The sequence below is a fragment of the Crocodylus siamensis genome, chromosome 11 (assembly GCF_052110815.1).
Source record: "Crocodylus siamensis isolate JL-2025a chromosome 11, ASM5211081v1, whole genome shotgun sequence".
Taxonomy (NCBI): domain Eukaryota; kingdom Metazoa; phylum Chordata; order Crocodylia; family Crocodylidae; genus Crocodylus; species Crocodylus siamensis.
The window spans coordinates 48,023,362-48,041,156 of NC_143405.1; the positions used below are offsets into that span (position 1 = coordinate 48,023,362).

At 41.4% G+C, this 17,795-nt stretch overlaps 1 protein-coding gene across 5 annotated transcripts in view; it reads right to left on the reverse strand.

The window, feature by feature from the left end:
• Nucleotides 1-8,130: 8,130 nt before the first annotated feature.
• Nucleotides 8,131-17,795, reverse strand: part of KBTBD12 (kelch repeat and BTB domain containing 12) — a 63,941-nt gene continuing 54,276 nt past the window's right edge. For 3 of the 5 annotated variants that reach the window (XM_090021582.1, XM_090021583.1, XM_090021584.1), the window contains one exon: nucleotides 11,693-16,090. In XM_090021582.1, the coding sequence (XP_089877708.1) occupies nucleotides 15,921-16,090 (170 nt within the window). In that variant the 3' untranslated portion in view covers nucleotides 11,693-15,920. Of the gene's footprint in view, nucleotides 9,599-10,838; nucleotides 10,998-11,692; nucleotides 16,091-17,795 lie in introns of those variants that run through there. The other 2 variants (XR_016438451.1, XM_090021585.1) reach the window with 2 other exon arrangements.

A 17,795-nucleotide genomic window follows, 5' to 3' on the forward strand; every position in this document is an offset into this window, starting at 1 on the left:
TTAACTGCATGACTTTGTGTAGCTTTGCATAAGTTGTTTTGCATCCTGAACTACAGTTATGACTCACATCTCCATTTCTCCCATTTGATCACAGGGCTTCTGGAACATCTCTTTACTGAATGCAGTTACAGCAGTGCTCTCTTCATAATATATAAATGACATTTTATAATGCTGTACTTGTTTCAGCTATGCTCTTATCTGGCAATATTACAGCTCTGTCTCTCTCTCTCTTTTTAATAAAGCTATAAAATTACTAGGCTTCTCTTTTCTGGCTCTCATTGTTAATATAAGCTGTCTTTATAAGATCTACCTTGCACAACACAAAAAAAACAAAGAAAAACAGCAGTCCCACTAGCAACATTACAACAAAACTCCCATTGACTTCAATGAGGCCAGGACTCCATCCCAAATCTTCACATACGGCTTCTCAGTTACAGGTAGGGACACATACTGGTTAAGGTAAAAAGTGTAGTGTTATCATTTAATGCAAGAAAGCTCTATCATAAATATAATATTTATTTATTTGTTAAACTGCATGCTAAAAATGTACATAATAAATAAACTAGGCAGATTAAATGACAAGCAGATATTTTCTCTTATCATGTGAAAGCACAAATAGGTGCACTGAGGGCATATAGATTAGGGGAAGCATGAGATCTTCAATCTACTCCAAAGGATCTGGAGCTTACTACTGTTAGGAACAGGATTCCAAAACTGGGGGAAATCTGTGGTTGGTTTCTGTTGGATAATATGGAGGGTCTATAATACGTAAGTCAATATTAGCCAACAAATTAATATCAAAGAAAAATTACAAAGCCCCAAGAAAAGTACTAGCATATGCAGGGGTGTGCTTTAATCAGCTTCTTATTAAAGTGACATTGAGCCCTTATACGTTACCCGAATGCTTGATTTGCTTATAGTTTTGCATATGTTCCTTTCCTTTGCTTCTAAAAAAAATGCAAATTGGTTTCTTGGGTCCACTTTAATAAATGTGTGTGCATCAAGAAATAAAACAAAACTCTTTACTTGACAGAAATGCTTTTTTCACTGTCTTATTTTATGATAGCTTTTCTGATTGGGCTTTGTAGAAAGTGGTAGGCTTATTGTTCAAATCTATGCCCGACACACATAGAATAATACCCCCAGGGAAAGATAATGGTTTCTGTACTATTTTTAGTTTTGGATCCTAGGACCATCATTTAGAAAAATGTGTTTGTGTTGGAAACTTTTATATAGGTTATTTCTAAGTGATTGCAGCACTCAAAAGTCACAAGATTCACATAATTCTGATTATCACCTTGTTTTCCATATGCACTTCATTCCCAACCTGATTTTGCAGCTGCTCTCTTGAAATCAGCTAGGCATCAATAATTGTTGCTCTATAAAGCTCTTACACCACTGGAAACCCAGATTTTAGTATAAAGTATTCATTTCTCTTTAGCGTTTCAAAGGGCACTGGCCAAAGCACCTTTAATGCTAAAAACACATTACAGTTAGGAAGGAGAAAGCAGGAGGAAGAATAATGTGACTTTAAGGCCGGCTGGTTTTGAAAATATTTTACCTTAAATTGTAACTGATCCTTCTGTCTAGCAGATCTATTTTGACATTAGATCAGGAAGTAGAAACCTCTTACCTCTTGTCTATCAAAACAATATTTCAACCTGCATTTCAAAAAACCCATGCAATTGCATGTACATTAACCTACCCCAAATTACGAGCAATTTGTTCAGAGTTACTTCTGCTGGGCACATAAATTAGGTTTCTGGGCATATGGGCATTAGTGTATCTAACTATGCTTGCAATTTCAGTAATTGTGTCTGAAAATTAAGCAGGCAATTGTATGTGCATTTTTGCAGACGCTGTTGCTTGCCTACTTGAAAAACAGGGCCTGTAGATAAAATTACATTGTTGACCCTTAAAACTAATCACCAAATCCATGCTATTTATCCCTGGGACTGTTTCAGCTTCCAAAGTAATTCTTTTAATCTTGCACTTCTGGTCTCATGACAACATCAGCTTTTAAATCAAAACTGTTTGTAAATCATTCTCTTAGCAATTGTGGTCGTCTGATTTGGAATTCTAAGAAGCAACAGAAATTCATCAAGCAAATTCCCTTTCTGGCTTTAAAACCAAAGCTGAAACCTGAACAGTTTTGTTTGGTGCACAATGAATGAGCTTTGGTTTGATTTGATTTTTATCATATTTCATTTGAACTTTACTATAAAATAGCTCCCAGAGGCTCTTGTGTGTGAGGCTTTATAAATAAAATCTGTAATGTATTTCCAAACACATGACTTTTCAAAGTTATTTGATACTTTTTTAGGCCACAAAATCTTATCTTCATAAATATACAAATATGTGATAGGCAACTGCAGATGTTCAGAAATGGAGCTAGATGTCTGTAAGGTTTTCCCTAATGTGTTTGCCTTTCCCTTACTAAAAAGTGGGTAAACTGTATTTCTAAACCCAATATATACTTCTTCTGCACCTTGACTCATGTGCAAGTCCCAGCAGGCTATGGATAATATTGGCACTCTTTTCTGACTTTAGCTGTGTCTCTAGAGGTTTTGTTGACACCAAATTAGTTGTACATTTTTTCATTAACATCACCCCAAAAGCTGCCATAATTTAACTAAGTAGATGGTGTTCTTAGTAGTTCAGTAGAGTTATGCTCTTAGGGTCCTTATGCTTTTTTGCTAAGAAGTTGCTTCCCTTCTTTGAAATGATCCTTCTGGTGTTTTTTCAGTGGAACAACAGTGAGTTCCAGTAATGGCTAAGTTATTCAGGTGTGTATTCCAGACATATACCCAAAGAGATCTCCTAACATCTGCTTTTCTACATGGAGCTCATAGTTTGTATGCAATTAGGTATAAATAACCAAATCTGGTCCATTTTTTAAGTCACCTAATTGCTACTGATTTCCAGATATCAAAGTGCCGCTGTATGAATCCTAGTGGAGTTACAACACAGTTCTGATCCTGCTCACATTGCAATCAACGCAAAAATTCTACTGATCTCAAATACAGCTGAAACAAGCCACCTCTCTCTTCCCCAAAATGCTACCCTTCCAATCAATGGGATATAGCAGGTCACAGCCCTATTATATCTGAATGGGATCATTAATAATTCACAGGAAGTTCAACCAAGCAGCCACTGTTTGCTTTGGATTTGGATTTTATGATTTATTTCTCCCATGCTGAAAGAGATCAACTTAGTCAGTAAATCAGAATATACACGTTGACCTTTCTGATGTTGCAGTAGCAGAAGAATGTTAAATATTCTCCTTAGATTTAAAAGAACAAGGACTCTGGCCAAGTGAAAAGTGTGGGAGAACAGGCTGGGTCCCTAGAAATGTAACACTCTCAGGTTTTACAAATACGTCAAGAGGTTTAGGAATTTGTATTGAATATTTTTCGCTCTGGCTTTTCTGAAGGGTTTGTTGTTGTTGTTATTTTTGTTTCTACTCTGTTTAAAGATTGAGCAGTTCAAGGGAAATATCAACATTCCTGGGAAGATAAGCATTATTTAATGCATCAGATGACTGCTTCAAACCACTTCGCTTTACACAAGTGTGCCATAAACTACTAAAACAACAGCACTTTAACTAGGCAGGTTATATCTAATACAAATCCTGGAAAGGGTTGAAGCCTCTGTACCACATGGCTTTGTGCCTCTGTTCCCTGGTGTCCTGGTATAAGGACATCAGAAGGCCAAGTGGTAAAATGCCTAAGCTATTAAAATGTGAGTCACTGAGGAGCCTGAGATCTTGTGCATCACAATCATTGCTGGAGGTGTAGTCTGCTGCCTCCTTATCTATGTGAAAGGCACTCTGCAGAACTAGAATTCCTAGGCCAAGTTTGGAGGGGAGGTGCATGCTGGTGTGTTTGTCTTAGGCTACGTTATTGGTTCTCAACTTTTTTAAACTCAGGGCACCCCTCAGAAATTGCCAGCTCTTTGCTTTCATTCATTCCTTGACTATGGGGAAAAGAATAGAGCAATTCTTCTGTTACAGAAAAACTACAATAGGTCATATTGTTTCTGACACTATGGAGTCCTGTTTGAAATCTCTGGGTTTATCTTGTGAAACGTGTGTAGACTTTTATTGCAATGCACCCCATGGCACCCTTAAAAGAATCTCATGGCACCCCACCTCTAAGTAGGCCTCACTGTCTCAGGGATAGTCCACTGTAAACACTTCAAAGGGTGCTCATGGGCCATATCTTGGAGACAACTGGAATTTTGTTGCTGATTTCAGGGGGAATCAAGATTTGTCCCCATGGACCTCCCTACTGATGGGATCCTGGGAGAATAAGTATACTAATAATACCCAGATTATTGTATTTTCTGAATTTCAAGTGAAGTTTGAAGATGTCATAGAAGCCTGGAAAGGACATTTTGACCGGCTTGAAGATCAGCTAGACCAGCTCAGAAAAGGCCTGTGCAGATCTGCCTGCCCTAGCCTCTCTCAGCAAGCAACAAAGCTTAAGAGCAGACCAGTAACCCCATACTCCATTCAGGGAGGGTAATAGGTACTTTCCACTGACAGTTTAATCTTGGCTATTCCATAACAGGTGAGGTTAGATACAAATTTCCCATTACTTTCATATATATATATATATAGTAGCCAAATAAATTCCCTGTACTATAATTCATAGAAGCAGATTCTTTTATTGGTTTGCAATGAGACTTTTTATCACCAGGAAACTCAAAGAGATCTAAGGATACTGCCAACATTCACTCCAGCTCCACAATCAACAGTTTTTTATTCAGGTGCTATAGATAACCTATACCATACACTTCATTGCTGAAGTGTCTTTTGTGACATTTGGAATCAAGACTAAATATTATATTTTTCTTCTTTGAGGACATTAACCTTGGTCCTAAAAAATTTATCATGAGCTTTTTTACCTGGGATTCCACCTAAGGAGGCAAGGCTTCAAATAAGGTTCATTTTGAAGCAAGGTTTGACATAAGAGTCCTCCTCTCCTTCCCTCTGCCCCACCCATTTATATATCTCTTCTTATAACTCCAAGAAGTTTACTGCTTATGAGAGATAATGGTAGTCCTGCTAGCTGACCCCTTACACATACAATTCCAGGCAACAACAATTTTGCAGACTGCCACATTGTTGTATTTCAGCTCTGATCGAAAGGAACCACATCTGGGGGTGAGAGCAGAAAGCGAATGCCATTGACCCGTTTAGTCCTTCACCTCAATGTTCGGGGTGCCAACAAGGAAGCTGGCTAACAACAGTACTTTTTGAGCCCTTTGCATACCAGTCCATTTGGGGCTACACTAAGACCCACAGAACATTTCACAATAAAGAGCCACCAGCTGGGAATGACTTTCAGCCACTACTAATCTGCATTACATTTGAAGCAGTGGCTAAGACGAAAAGGCTTCCTATTCTATCACCAGTCCCTCAAACCACCTATTCTTTTTTGTTTCCTTTTCTAATTTACCATAGAAAAGACTCCCAAGCCATGAACCTCTTCCTAAGATGAAACTGGCTTTGAGGGAAAGTTTAAATGAGATTTTCTTCTTATTTAGACATATATTAACCCATGCAGTGCCACTGACTAAAAGAATTACATCTGATTTATACCACAATGGACGAGCACAAAATGAAGTGGCTTCTCTTTTCTATGTTTCTATTTATTCATGTTTTATTTTCTTTTCAGAAGCTGCCAGTTCACTTTCACATGAACGTTGTATTTAAAAGGTCAAGGCAAAAAAAACAACTAGAGCAGCTTCTAAATTAAAATTAGTTCTGTCCTGCAAAGTAAATGCCTATACATTTAGCACTGCATAAACAGGAAACAGATCAACGTCCTTTGCTGGCTGATTAAAAGAAATTTGCTGTAAAACTTTGTCCATGCCTGAAGGAAGACACCTTTTAGGAGTGCAGAGTTTAGGCATTGAAAGGATCTGTTTGTTCAGCTAAAATTAGATATCTATGCAGAGAGACAGATAAGTCCACAGTCATCTCCAGTATAACTCCAGTGATCTCAACAAGTAGATCCCAGTGTTTACATCTAGAAAAGTCTGAAGCTCCTTCTAATAAATGTTCTTCTGAGTCATTTCTTGGACACATCAGTACCTTTTAGCAACTAGTTAGGTGAATTGCAGGTACATATTCTTTATGGGAATCCCAGAAGGCCTCTACCAGCTGCTTTCCTCATCAAAGCTGTGTGGTATATAGTCTAAATTCAGCTCAGATATCAGTTACCTACTACATCTGCTACTCTTCCATAAACCACCTTCTACTTTCTGTCTATAACCAATTGTCAGGAGCTCTCTGTGCACTTTGTCGAATGACATAATTCACTAAATCAAAACCACTTTTTTTGTGAGGACAGTTTATCTATGCTTAATGACTGCAGCTCAAATTTATCCCCAGTAAGTATCCTGTAGAGTTTTCTGTGATTAGTTCTGCATGTCTAGGAACACTCTGAGCAGCCTAGGAGCATATGTGTAAACCCTGTTTCTTTCCTGATGAATAAATACAGTGGTTTTTATTACAAGACTTGATTTCCTTTACTGCCTATCCTGTGAAGAAGTATCTACAACACTCTTGTCATCTGCTCCTAGCTGACTTCTCTCTTAGGAGGAATTGGTTTCTGAGAGCTTGAAACATCTGTGTTACTGAAACTGCAGAGATGGGCCATTATATGTTGATAAATATACATTGCAAATCCATAGTGTTTTTTTATCAGCTGACCTCTGTTGGTTTGCCCACTATACACCTTATATCGGTTTAACTCATAGATCAGCTGAGACCCAGCAATTAAGCGATTTGCCTGTGATGACAGACCAAAAAGGTACAGCTGGAAGTGGAACCCAGGGGGTTTTGCTTTCCATTCCTGTGGTCTCCCCACAAGACAACAATCCCTCCACTTCTCTCTGCATTATAAATTTCACAATTATTTGCCTGATACTAATGGGCCATCAGTGTTTTAATATTATGCCACAGTGATCTCAGCAGTATTTCTGAAGGAAGGAGTCAGATGTAGGGTTGATGTGGGAAGTGATTTAGCTTACATTTCTGTATATACACTGAAGTGCATTTCCATCACTCTGGAGCTACTGAATGAGAACATGAAATGGTGCAGAATGAGTAATATTTTAGCAGCAGTACTTTCACCCTGACAATCAAGAACCAGCAGCATCAATCAGCAAGCCTATTTAGGGTATGTTCTTTATAGAAAGGTTGGAGAAAGTCATATGTGTTTTTACAAAGGATGATTGGGAAAAGACAAGTCCAGAATATGTATCTATATTCATTTATGAATTACAGACTGGGTTTTCTAGGATGATCTGCCTCTCTTGAAGCCACAGATGAGAATCTGACTTTAGAACTAGACCTATATGGCAAAAATAAAAAGTGTCACCATTCATGCTTTACTTTGAGCATCAGCCTGGGTTTGAAGACCCAAGTATAATAAGACCTGGCACTAGCTGCTATTATTGGTGGGGCATGAACAGCTTCTAAGCATTTCATTTTATTCTGTTTTTCTAGATCCTTCCTTCCAGGAATCTCAAAGACATTGCAAACAAATGGTGGCTCAGAATCATTACCCCATTTTCAAGAGAGTAAAACAGAGGCATACAGTGGCAAAGTCACTTCCCCAAGGTCACATAACAAGAGTATAACAAAATAGTACCTTAAACTTAGCTCCCCTGAATCTCAGGGCACTGGCTCATGAGCACAAAACTAAAAATAATGCAGAGCAAACATTAAGAAAGAGGAGTTCTTTATTAACCATGAGGCAGAGGACAGGTCTACACTGCTGTTATACCATGCCCAGGAACACCACTCTGAAACATGGCTGGTACGCTGACTCCTGCTCTGCATACATACACTCCCCAAAATGATGAAATGTAGTCATTTTAGAGTGGTCCTGAACCCACACCCAGAACTGCTTTCTGTCTTAGGTGTCCTTATTGGCATGTGCTCAGGGCTGGTCTTAGAGCCCTTGCACCCAGGATTTGGCAGGGATGGTGCAGAAGCGCATGGAAGATCTTTCACAGCAGTAATGAAGACAAGCCATGAGATGCAAGTTCAGGTTGTTTGACTCCAGGGACTTGGTTGGCCTCCTCCCTACTTTCTAAAGCTGGTCTGGTTCATGGAGCACTGGGTCCTAACAAAAGCTTTTTTGAAGGAGACATAGGAGGCAGCTGGGTAATGTCAGTGGAAAGGCTGTTGCACGGATGAGGTGCTGAGAGCTGGGCCAGGAGATAGTGGGAGTATAGCAGTCAGGACAAGCTTTAGGCAGAGATGAGGGCAAAGATACAGGGACAGGCAGCCTTGCACAAGACCTGGAAGATAAGCATATAAGGGCACTTTCACACATGCTCTGGGGGTTGGGGGGTGGGCAGGATGCTTTAATTAAAGCGCTGCAGTGTCTTATGTATCACCATCCCTGCACTTCAAAATGGTGGTGGGGGCGCTTGAACTAAAGCTTGTTTGATGAGTTTTAGTACAAGTGCCCCTGCTCCCATTTTGAAGCATGGGAACATGGATACCTGAGATGTGGAAGGCTGCTAGAGCATGATAATTACCATGTCCCAACAGACTTAATTAACCGAGTCTGCTCTCACATGCTGTAATTACAGCATGTCAGAGCAGCCTCCACACTTGTGTACTGGCCTGAACTGGATTTGGAAAAGGAGTGGTGGTCAGCATAGGACTGGAGGAGGTGGAAGACATGGGTAGAGCATCTAAACATGCTAAATTGCATGGCTTATAAATATTTAAATCTGATTGATTTAAAGCCAAGAGGTGTTAGAACCTAGAGGACTTTCCCATCCAGCCATTGGTACCAGTTGGGCCACATACTTAGTCGTGTGTCTGACTTTAATCATGTGACTTAACACAAATACACTTAAAGGCAGGTTCACGCTTAATCATCCTGCAGAACTAAGACCTTGGCAGGATCACTAGGTACTTAGTAAGAAGGATCCCATTGCCCACAGCACACAACTTCCAACCAAAGCTGGAAATAAGAAACTCCCCATATAGGCATGTGGTATCTTTCTCATACAGATAGCCTTATTGGGTGCTAGAGCTCAATACCATTTGCTCTAGCAAGACAGGTCTGCTCATATGGAAATACAGCCCTTTTGTTCTGCTGCATTTTGCACTGTGCAACATAAATTTGTGACCCTTACTCCAGAGTACCTTGTGGTTGAAATCACAGGGTGTTATTAAATCATTCCATCAAACAGCCAGAGGGAATGCTGCAACACGCAGAGATGAGATGCTTGCCAAGGAAAATAAGGGAGGTGCACTTAGAAGTACATTCTGCATATATTTTGGCCATTTTTTAAAAATACATCCTTTGCTTTCAACCTCAGAGTATCAAAAGGTAGTAAATTGCTAACGTACTAGCTCCAGCTGAGCACAACCGGTGGTAAAATGGCTTCTTTTTGAAGCTGCTGATAGATGATCTGTTATGGCTGCTTGAAAATTCCTAGCTCCAGACGCTTGCAAAAAAAAAGTAGCTGGAATTCTGACCAACAAGTTCAAAGCATCGTGATTCATGAATCAAACCACTGAAAGGCGTTCACGTGCCATAGGAGACCAAAATGTAAAGTCCTAATAAGGAAAAGACAGAAGTCAACTACAGGAGAAACAACTGCTGAAAAGAATACCCTTGCTTTAAGAGATTAGCAGGAAAGCAATAAAGATGTACAGCTTTATGAATGTGTTTTTAACATTGATTTAAATGCCTTGTTTAAAGAAATAATTTTAACACACGCTTAAAATGGCACATCAGATGGTGGAAGGACTTGTTACACATTTCAAATTGTTCAGAAGAGAAAGGGTATAAATGTAAAAAGCCAGGGCTCAATCCTTCTACATGTGTGAAAAATGAGTGTCATTTCACACCAACTCAGCTCCTGCATGTAATATAGCAGGCTAGGAGAATAATATGTATTATAGCATATGTATTGTAATATGTGGCATGATGCACCTCACCATCTGCACCCTTTTCAAAATTCTAGATCCGCACATGCCTTGCATGCAACACCTTCAGTTACTATTTTTATTGTTTTCGCAAACAGTGACACTTAAATTAATGCCTGTTTTTGCATAACAACTTCTGGTCATTTCTACAGTGCTAGAGTTTGCCAGTGCTTCCTTGTTTGCACTCTAGAATCATAGATCAGTGTTTCCCAACCAGTGCCCCGTGGCACAAAAGTGTGCCATCAGGAATGAACAGATGTGCTGTGGAATTTTGCCATGGCAATGAGCTACAACAAATATGAGGATGGGGAATGCCTTTACAGGTGTGCTGCAGAAAATGTTTATTAATGTAAGTGTGCCTTGGGCTGGAAAAGGTTGGGAAACACTGTCATAGATGATGTGTGCATGGACCTAATTGAAAACTGAGTTCACTACTGTTTCAACAGGCAGTGGCTAAAGCAAGCAATTATCATTTTAGTGAAACTCACAAACAGTGAATATATGTGCTATAATTTTTGGTATCAGGATTTAAAACAGGAAATCAAGAATGGGGAGGATGTTTCCAGCAGGGTGACATTACATACAAACTCGTGAATGTATCACTCAGGTTTGCAAAGTCTGTGGACATTAGACATTGGTGTGATAGAGGAGATATCTTTTATTAGACCAACTAGATAGTTGCAAAAAATGTTCTTTATTTGTAAGCTTTCAGGCTCATGAGCCTTCCTCAGGCAAAGGAGAATGCAAAGACTGTAAAATTTTTCCCAGGTAGAAATGACACTTCATATTGTACAGAAGAGCTGGAGGGTGCTATAAGTTCTGGCTGGAAAACTTCAGTTTATGCAAATTAGGCTCGGGTAAAAGTTGGAGCAGTTTATTTACCTCAAAGGTGTCTGATGGCAAGCAGGATGTTGAATTATGCTTCTTTCTACAACCTTTATCCCTGGAAATTTGTGGAGAACTCTGGCTCAGATATATACTTCTCACTTTCTGTTTCTTGTTCCTTCTGTCGAATTTCCATTTCAAACTGTTGAATGAGAAAGTTTAGTAGAATTGTAGTTGTCAGAATTTTTGGAGTCACCATAGAATTTCCAGAATTGTAAGGACATTCCACCTTGAGATGAAGCCCCAGCTTGGCACCATGAAATGGCTGAGTGATGTCAGAAAAATCAGGTATCAACATGAATGCCGTGTGCCCCTGGAGGCTGGTGGGGTACAGCAAGCTCCTGCAGGCAGCAGTGGCAGTGCTGTCAGCAGTGGGAGCATGCTGGCAACAAGTGTGGAGCTCCTGCAGGCAGCCGTGGTGCTGCAGCAGCAGCCCAGGGTGGGTGGCAAGTGCTGACCAGTGGTCAGTGCCCATCCATAGACACCACCAGCAGCAACAGCGGTGGTCAGCAGTGATTGTGGACAACCTGCAGATGCTGCTCATGGTGGCGGCGGTGAGAGGGAGCGGTGGCAAGCAGCGACCGCCCACAGGCACCACTGGCACTGTTGGCAGCGCCTTTTCGGAGGGGGTGCATGTGCACCCACGTGCATCCATACATGTTGCCAATGGACCCCCTCTATATTTATGTATATTGGGAGAATAACCACCTTAAAAACCTTCCTGTTGCAAATGAATTCAGGGAATTGGGTGTAACAGAGAAGGAGAGAGATGAAAAGTCTTGCTACTGGCTAGGATTTTGTAGTGAGACTGCTGAGCAGTACTGAGTACGTGATTGGGTTGACTGAGCTCTGGTATCTCCTGAGGGACCTCTGATGAGGGAAGGCCACACAAAATGACAGCAGCCCCAGAACTCCAGTTCTGGCAGCTGAATACAATTTAGGATGGTTAATTTATCAGTTCTTATCTCCTCCAGTTATCAAGAGAGACCGTGATGGATGCAGTGTCAAAGATTTCCGTGACAGAAACAACACGTAAAGACTGGGGAGGAAGTGTCAACTCATCATTGGAATACAAGCTTGATGGAGGGGCTCTAGCTGTATTTAGGCTGCTGCCGTTAGCTGCAGCAGTTCCATGAGACAGATTGGGGTCCCTCTAATGGCATGTATTTCAACGCTCCAATAGATCGAGTGAGGAAAATTAAAAGCCATACCAGGAGTGCTCAGAAAAACAAACACATAAATAAAAATAATAAGAAACATTTGGATTGTTCCTTTCTTTTTATTTTTCTCAGCTGTTAATAAAAAAATGAAAGAAACAAAATCGGCAGATGCGGAAGCGGTGATCGAAGTAATCTGCAGGACCTATTCATACCAACCCTTGAAGAACTATCCACTTGAATGAGTTGTGACTCAGGAGTATCAATTCCCATAAACTTTAAAGCTGTGTAAAAACAATCCTCATGCCTGAACACAACAGACACACTTGTTCTGCAGGGACAGCAAGGCTTAAGCAATTAAAGGTTCTTTACTTCAACATGAGGAACTGTGGGCGCTCTCTGCTATTTCTTTTTTTATAGTTCACAAAACTTTATTGTCATCTCAATCCTGAAAAGGTATTTAAAAGCCTGGGCATCGAGGTGTGATCCTAAGAACCAGCTACTTTTGTTACTACCACTGGGGCTCATCTTAGCTACAACACTACCCTGAAGTTTTAATGAGCTAAATGTCAACACGGGAAAGAAATCAGGATGATTTAACAATATGGAGATGATGCATACACAACTGCGAGTGTTTAGACTGTCAAAGGCATCCTGCCTACAGAACATGCAGGGAGACGGAAGCTGAGTCATAAGGATCACAGCCTCACTTCTTCTTTCCTAGATTTTTTCCTAGTATAAACAAAGCAAAACACATTGGTTGGGTCACCCTCCATACAGCATGGCGTATACGGTGTGTACAGAAGTTGCTTTTTTCACCATTTAAAGCACTTTGCCGTGACTTAACAGAAGTGCATGGCTTTATAGTAGGGCTGTGCAAAATTTCGCCGGCCGTTTTGTTTCGACAGTTTTGACCAATTTCAAGGTCGAAACAGGAAAATTGGAATGAAACAAAGGCCGTTGAAATAGCCTCAAAACAAAACGAGGCTAGTCGAAACATTTTGAAAACTGAAATAGGCTGGGGATAGGAAGTCAGTCCAGCTGGGTTGACCTCCCATCCCCCGCGCTAGATCATAATGGAGGCAGGAGGCAGCCCAGCTGGGCTGCCTTGCCGCGCCTGGTGTGATCTAGCGCTGGGGATGGGAAAGCAGCCCACCTGGGCTGCCTCCCATCCCCCCCCTGCAATCTAGCACCAGGGATGGAGAAGCAGCCCAGCTGGGCTGACTTCCCATCGCCAGCAAAACGCTGAAACAGCATCAAAACAGCCGTTCTGTTTCAATGGAATGGAATGGAACAGCTGTTTCAACTCGAAATGAAATTCGAATTGGAAGGCTGTTCCTTTGACCCGTCGAAACTGAAGGCAAAATGGAATGGTGCCCTTTCACACAGCCCTACTTTATAGCACTCTAAAAATGGGCACAGAGCTTTAAATTAACCCTTGTTAAATGAGGTATTAAATTTGAAGCACTGTATTTTACAGCACTTTAGCAACCTACAGTACTTTAAATAACTTCTGTACATTGGTCAAATTTCTCACCAGTGGAGAAGCCCCAGGGGGCTGCCTAGGACCCCCTGCCTCCTAGCCTGGAAAATGCAGAGAGGCTCAGAGGCACCCTCCTTTCCCAAACACTGCACTTCTGTCATGTTTAAGAGAACTGTCACTTTATAGTGCTATAAAAAGTGCTCTAAATTACAGCGTTGTAAAACATACACAAAGCACGCCTGCAATGAGCAAACTTTGGTGTCCTTCTTACTGAGTGTTGTTACAGGCAGGCTGACAGCCCCACAGGGCAGTCCAGGGAATAACTGATGAATCTGATAATTTAGTCCTAGCAAAAGGGCTTCTGGGTCATCTTTTCTAACTTCCCCTGCAATGACTGCAGGAGAGAAATCAACTGCTGAAATATTTGCTACCAAATATATGATTCAAGAAGAGCACAAAGAGAAACCACTCCAGCCTGAAAAATTTGCCCTGCAAATAACTGTGCTCACACTACCTAGGGGACTCACTCTTTCTTTGCTGATCACTTCTATCCAGGTTTGTGGTTGCCCCTGTGACTCTCAGAGGCAACCTCTAGCTAGAAATGAATTGTGGACTGCTTCAGTGCTTTATAATATATTTATACATTCTCCATTGATGATCTCACTGTCTCTTTAGAGTAGCATCCTCTCAATTGCAGCTTTGGCCCAGGAGAGCTGCTCAAGCTTCCAGCCCTCTTGCCTGAACTGCCTAGGAAATGACACTCAGAAACCACGGTCAGACACAAGAGAACGTATAAAGGGACATTATTTATTCAAACTGGAGCTCTGTTACTGGGTGAGACTTCAGAGCATCTCCTGGCTGCTGTCATCTAACCTGCTCTACTTAATGCTGCTTGAGGAAGCTTAAAGGAATCATTCTGTCTGAACTACTCCTTCTCCCTATGGAAACAGTCGTACCCCTCTCCCAGTGCAGTTTACCTCTGATCACATGCACACTTCTATTTAAAAAACAGCCTCACTGAAATGGCAATGGCTTGGTCTGTGTATGGCACCAAATCTGGTCTGCTAAGAAAACTAGCTTAGTTCTATTTTTACTTTTTGTTTCATTCCTTTCCCTGTCCTTCTATCAAAGAGAAAAGAAAGGCTTTCAAACAGCCATGTTGGAACTGTAAGACGCTGGCTCCACAGCAGGTTCTCGCAGCAGCCCAGATCCTTGGAGAAGTCAGAATTCTCCCTGACTCTGGTGCAGGAGGGTCAAACCACTGCGAAGAGACACAATCTTTTCTCCTCTCAGTACCGGCCCCTAAGCATGCCTTAAGGGGTCTTTAAGCTACAGTTACAGTTTGCTGTAGCCTGCTCCTCAGCTAGTCTATGCTTGGCCCTTAGACAATGTGAAAGGTTTTGTGGCCTATTCTCTTCTCCAGTCCCTGCTTATATGTAGGAGCACAGGGCTTGCTGCTATCTGTCTGAGCTATACCCGTGTGAGGCCAAAAGCATCCATCCATGCTAGCCCCACTGAACACTGCATGAGGTACAGCCAAGGCAAAATCTTCTTATGTTTGCACCTTCAGCCTGCTGCTGCTTGCAGTTCAACTATGTGGCTCTACCCTGGAATAGGACTTGGGTTGCAACTAGACTACAGTTTACAGCAATCCGCAATGCAGTCTAAGCAAAAGCTTATGAAGGTGGATAGAGGAGTGCATTACAGAGTGCCTGGGCCAGGCTCAGAGGCTGAACAGATTAGGGAACCTATAGTGTCATTCAGTAGTCTAATATACTAGTACTGGGGCATGTAGCAGCTGGTGGGAAGCACTGGTGCACTTGCACCTGTCTCTGATTCCTGTTCCACCTAAAGTTTAAAAACAACAGTCTAGCAGTGGCAGCAGCATTTCTAGTCAGGCAGTGCTGAGGGAGTCACTTGACTTCATGGCTTATTATAAGCTACCTGATCTCTTCTAAACTCTTCATTTCTGCAGCTGTTAATGACCATCCCTCCTGTTTAATGGTCCTGATAGTCCATAATCAAGCAAGCCTTTGTTTTGCAATTCTGTGAGCTGCTCCTGGTAATGAAGCTCCTATTTCATAGCCTTGCAGATTGGTTTTAACTCATGCCAATGAAGTTATATTTATTTTTGTAGCCCTAGGCCCCTTGCATATTAGTAAAGCTTCTAGTTTCTTTTTAACTGGAGAAAAAGGTGTTGTTTTAGACATTATGAATGCATCTCAACATCTGCACCCCCTCTTCAGAATTCTAGATCTGCCCATGGGAAGCACCATTTGAAAGCATGGCTGTCATGGTTACAGAGCCATCTCTGTAAAACCCAGCTGTCACTTCAGACCAGTTCCAATGTCACTCTGCCTCCCTCTCTTTATTCTGAGTTCATCAGCTGCAGCAGACTCTGGAGCCACTAGAAACAACTGCATTTCTACTGCTCCACTAGATCAGAAGGCGGGGGGATCAGATCTCTTGGGTTCAATCTGGCAACAAGGCAGACGTCATAGTTGTCATGCATGAGGACATTGACGGCCACCACATTCCACTGGTTTTCCCATGTATCCAGCTCTAGGATCTCTTTGGTGATAACTTCATGTCGAGCTGAAAAAAAAAGTGGCAGCAATATAAAACCAAAGGCTAAGCCAACAGGGTCAAAGGAGTTTCCACAATTAATGAATGAGTCTAGCTTCTGTGTGAAGTGTCTGTTAAAAGTTCCTTTTTGTGGGGTTATCATCATTCTGTTGTCGTTATCAGAAGGTAGGTTGACTAATGTGCAGTCCATAAATAGAATAAAGTACATGGCATTCTATACTGATCATTATTCCCTCTTCTCTTCAATGTTGGGGTGCAACATGGAGACAAAAGGTCCCAGCATGCAACACTTAATTTTGATTCAAGTGGTTCAGCAGCATTGCATTGTGGGATCTACTGTCTTCTGTAAGGCACTCTGCTCCTGGACACTCTCCAACAATGTAGTTTCAAAGAGTGCAAAGTCTGAACACCCCTGCTTTGTGCGATTCAGGATGGAAACAAAGGTAGAAGAAACCTCCAGTGCCTTAAATACACTTGGGCTATTTTGAAGAGTTGAAAAATTTGCTATGAGCAGTCAGAAGAGAACAATGCTACTAAATCAGAGCCAGTCTTAAGACAAGATGCTTTTTAGCAGAGCTAACAAAACTTAACAAAATAGCCACCACATAGGGAGAATTTTGCTTCTGTCAGCCAGCAATGCTGCATTAAACTTCTTGTAAAAAGGGAAAGGAAAAAAAAAAACCCTTTCTGTGCTAATACAAGTCCTGTACTTTCAAGCAGTTTTGCTACTCAAAGCTAACCTCTTTCCTATAAAAGAAAAAGGGCCTTTCATTTCCCTCACTTTTGCTTTTCATTTTAAAGTTACTTTCTCGCAGCAAGTGACCTTAACCTAAACTTTTCATAATTTGAAAAGACAGCACAGATGTTCTTTGCTGTCTCCCTTCTACAGTTGATGAAACTCTAGATAGTTTTTCCTGGATGCTGAGTTGCAAGGATTCCCAAGTACAGACATTTCACAGCCAACAGGAGAAGAAACTTTCACAACACCAAACATTAAACACCCAGCCCTGTTCTCACTGAGACTGGGTGATCTGGTGTCCGGTTGAATTGCTTAGTAGGGCTGTGCGAAATTTCAGCGGCTGTTTCATTTTGATGCTATTTCCACTTGTTTCAAGCTCAAAACAGCAAAATCAAAATGAAGAGCTTCGAAACAGCCTCAAAACAAAACGAGGGCAGTGGAAACTTTTCAGAAGTTTCGAAACATTCAAGTTTTGTAACTCAAGCTGGGCTTGCCTGCAGGGAAACAGAAAGTAAGGAGATGGAGGAGGAAGAGTGGGGAAGGACTGCTCTTATCGACTGTGTAGCTGGCCAGTGAGTGTCATCTTTTTCTGACAGTGCTTTGGGGGAGGGATGGAAAAACTGCATAAAAGGCAGCACTGTTAGAACTGGCCTGCTTTCTGTCACCCATGTCACGAGTTTTGCTTGTCAGCAGCCTGAGGTGCAGTCTCACACCTTGCACCTCAGCCCCTATCTCCTTGAAACTTGGCCTCAGAAGGGGCTAGCCCGCCTGCAAGTTTCATCCAAATCAGGCAAGAACTAACAAAGTTATAGGCAGTTTTATGGTCCCCCATTATAGCCTATGGGTGAAACATCGAAACAGCATCAAAACAGCAAAACTGTTTCAACGAAAGGAAACAGAACAGTGGTTTTGAAACTAAATGAAACTCAAAACAAAACACTGTCCCGTTGAAACAGAAGTTGGAACGAAACACTG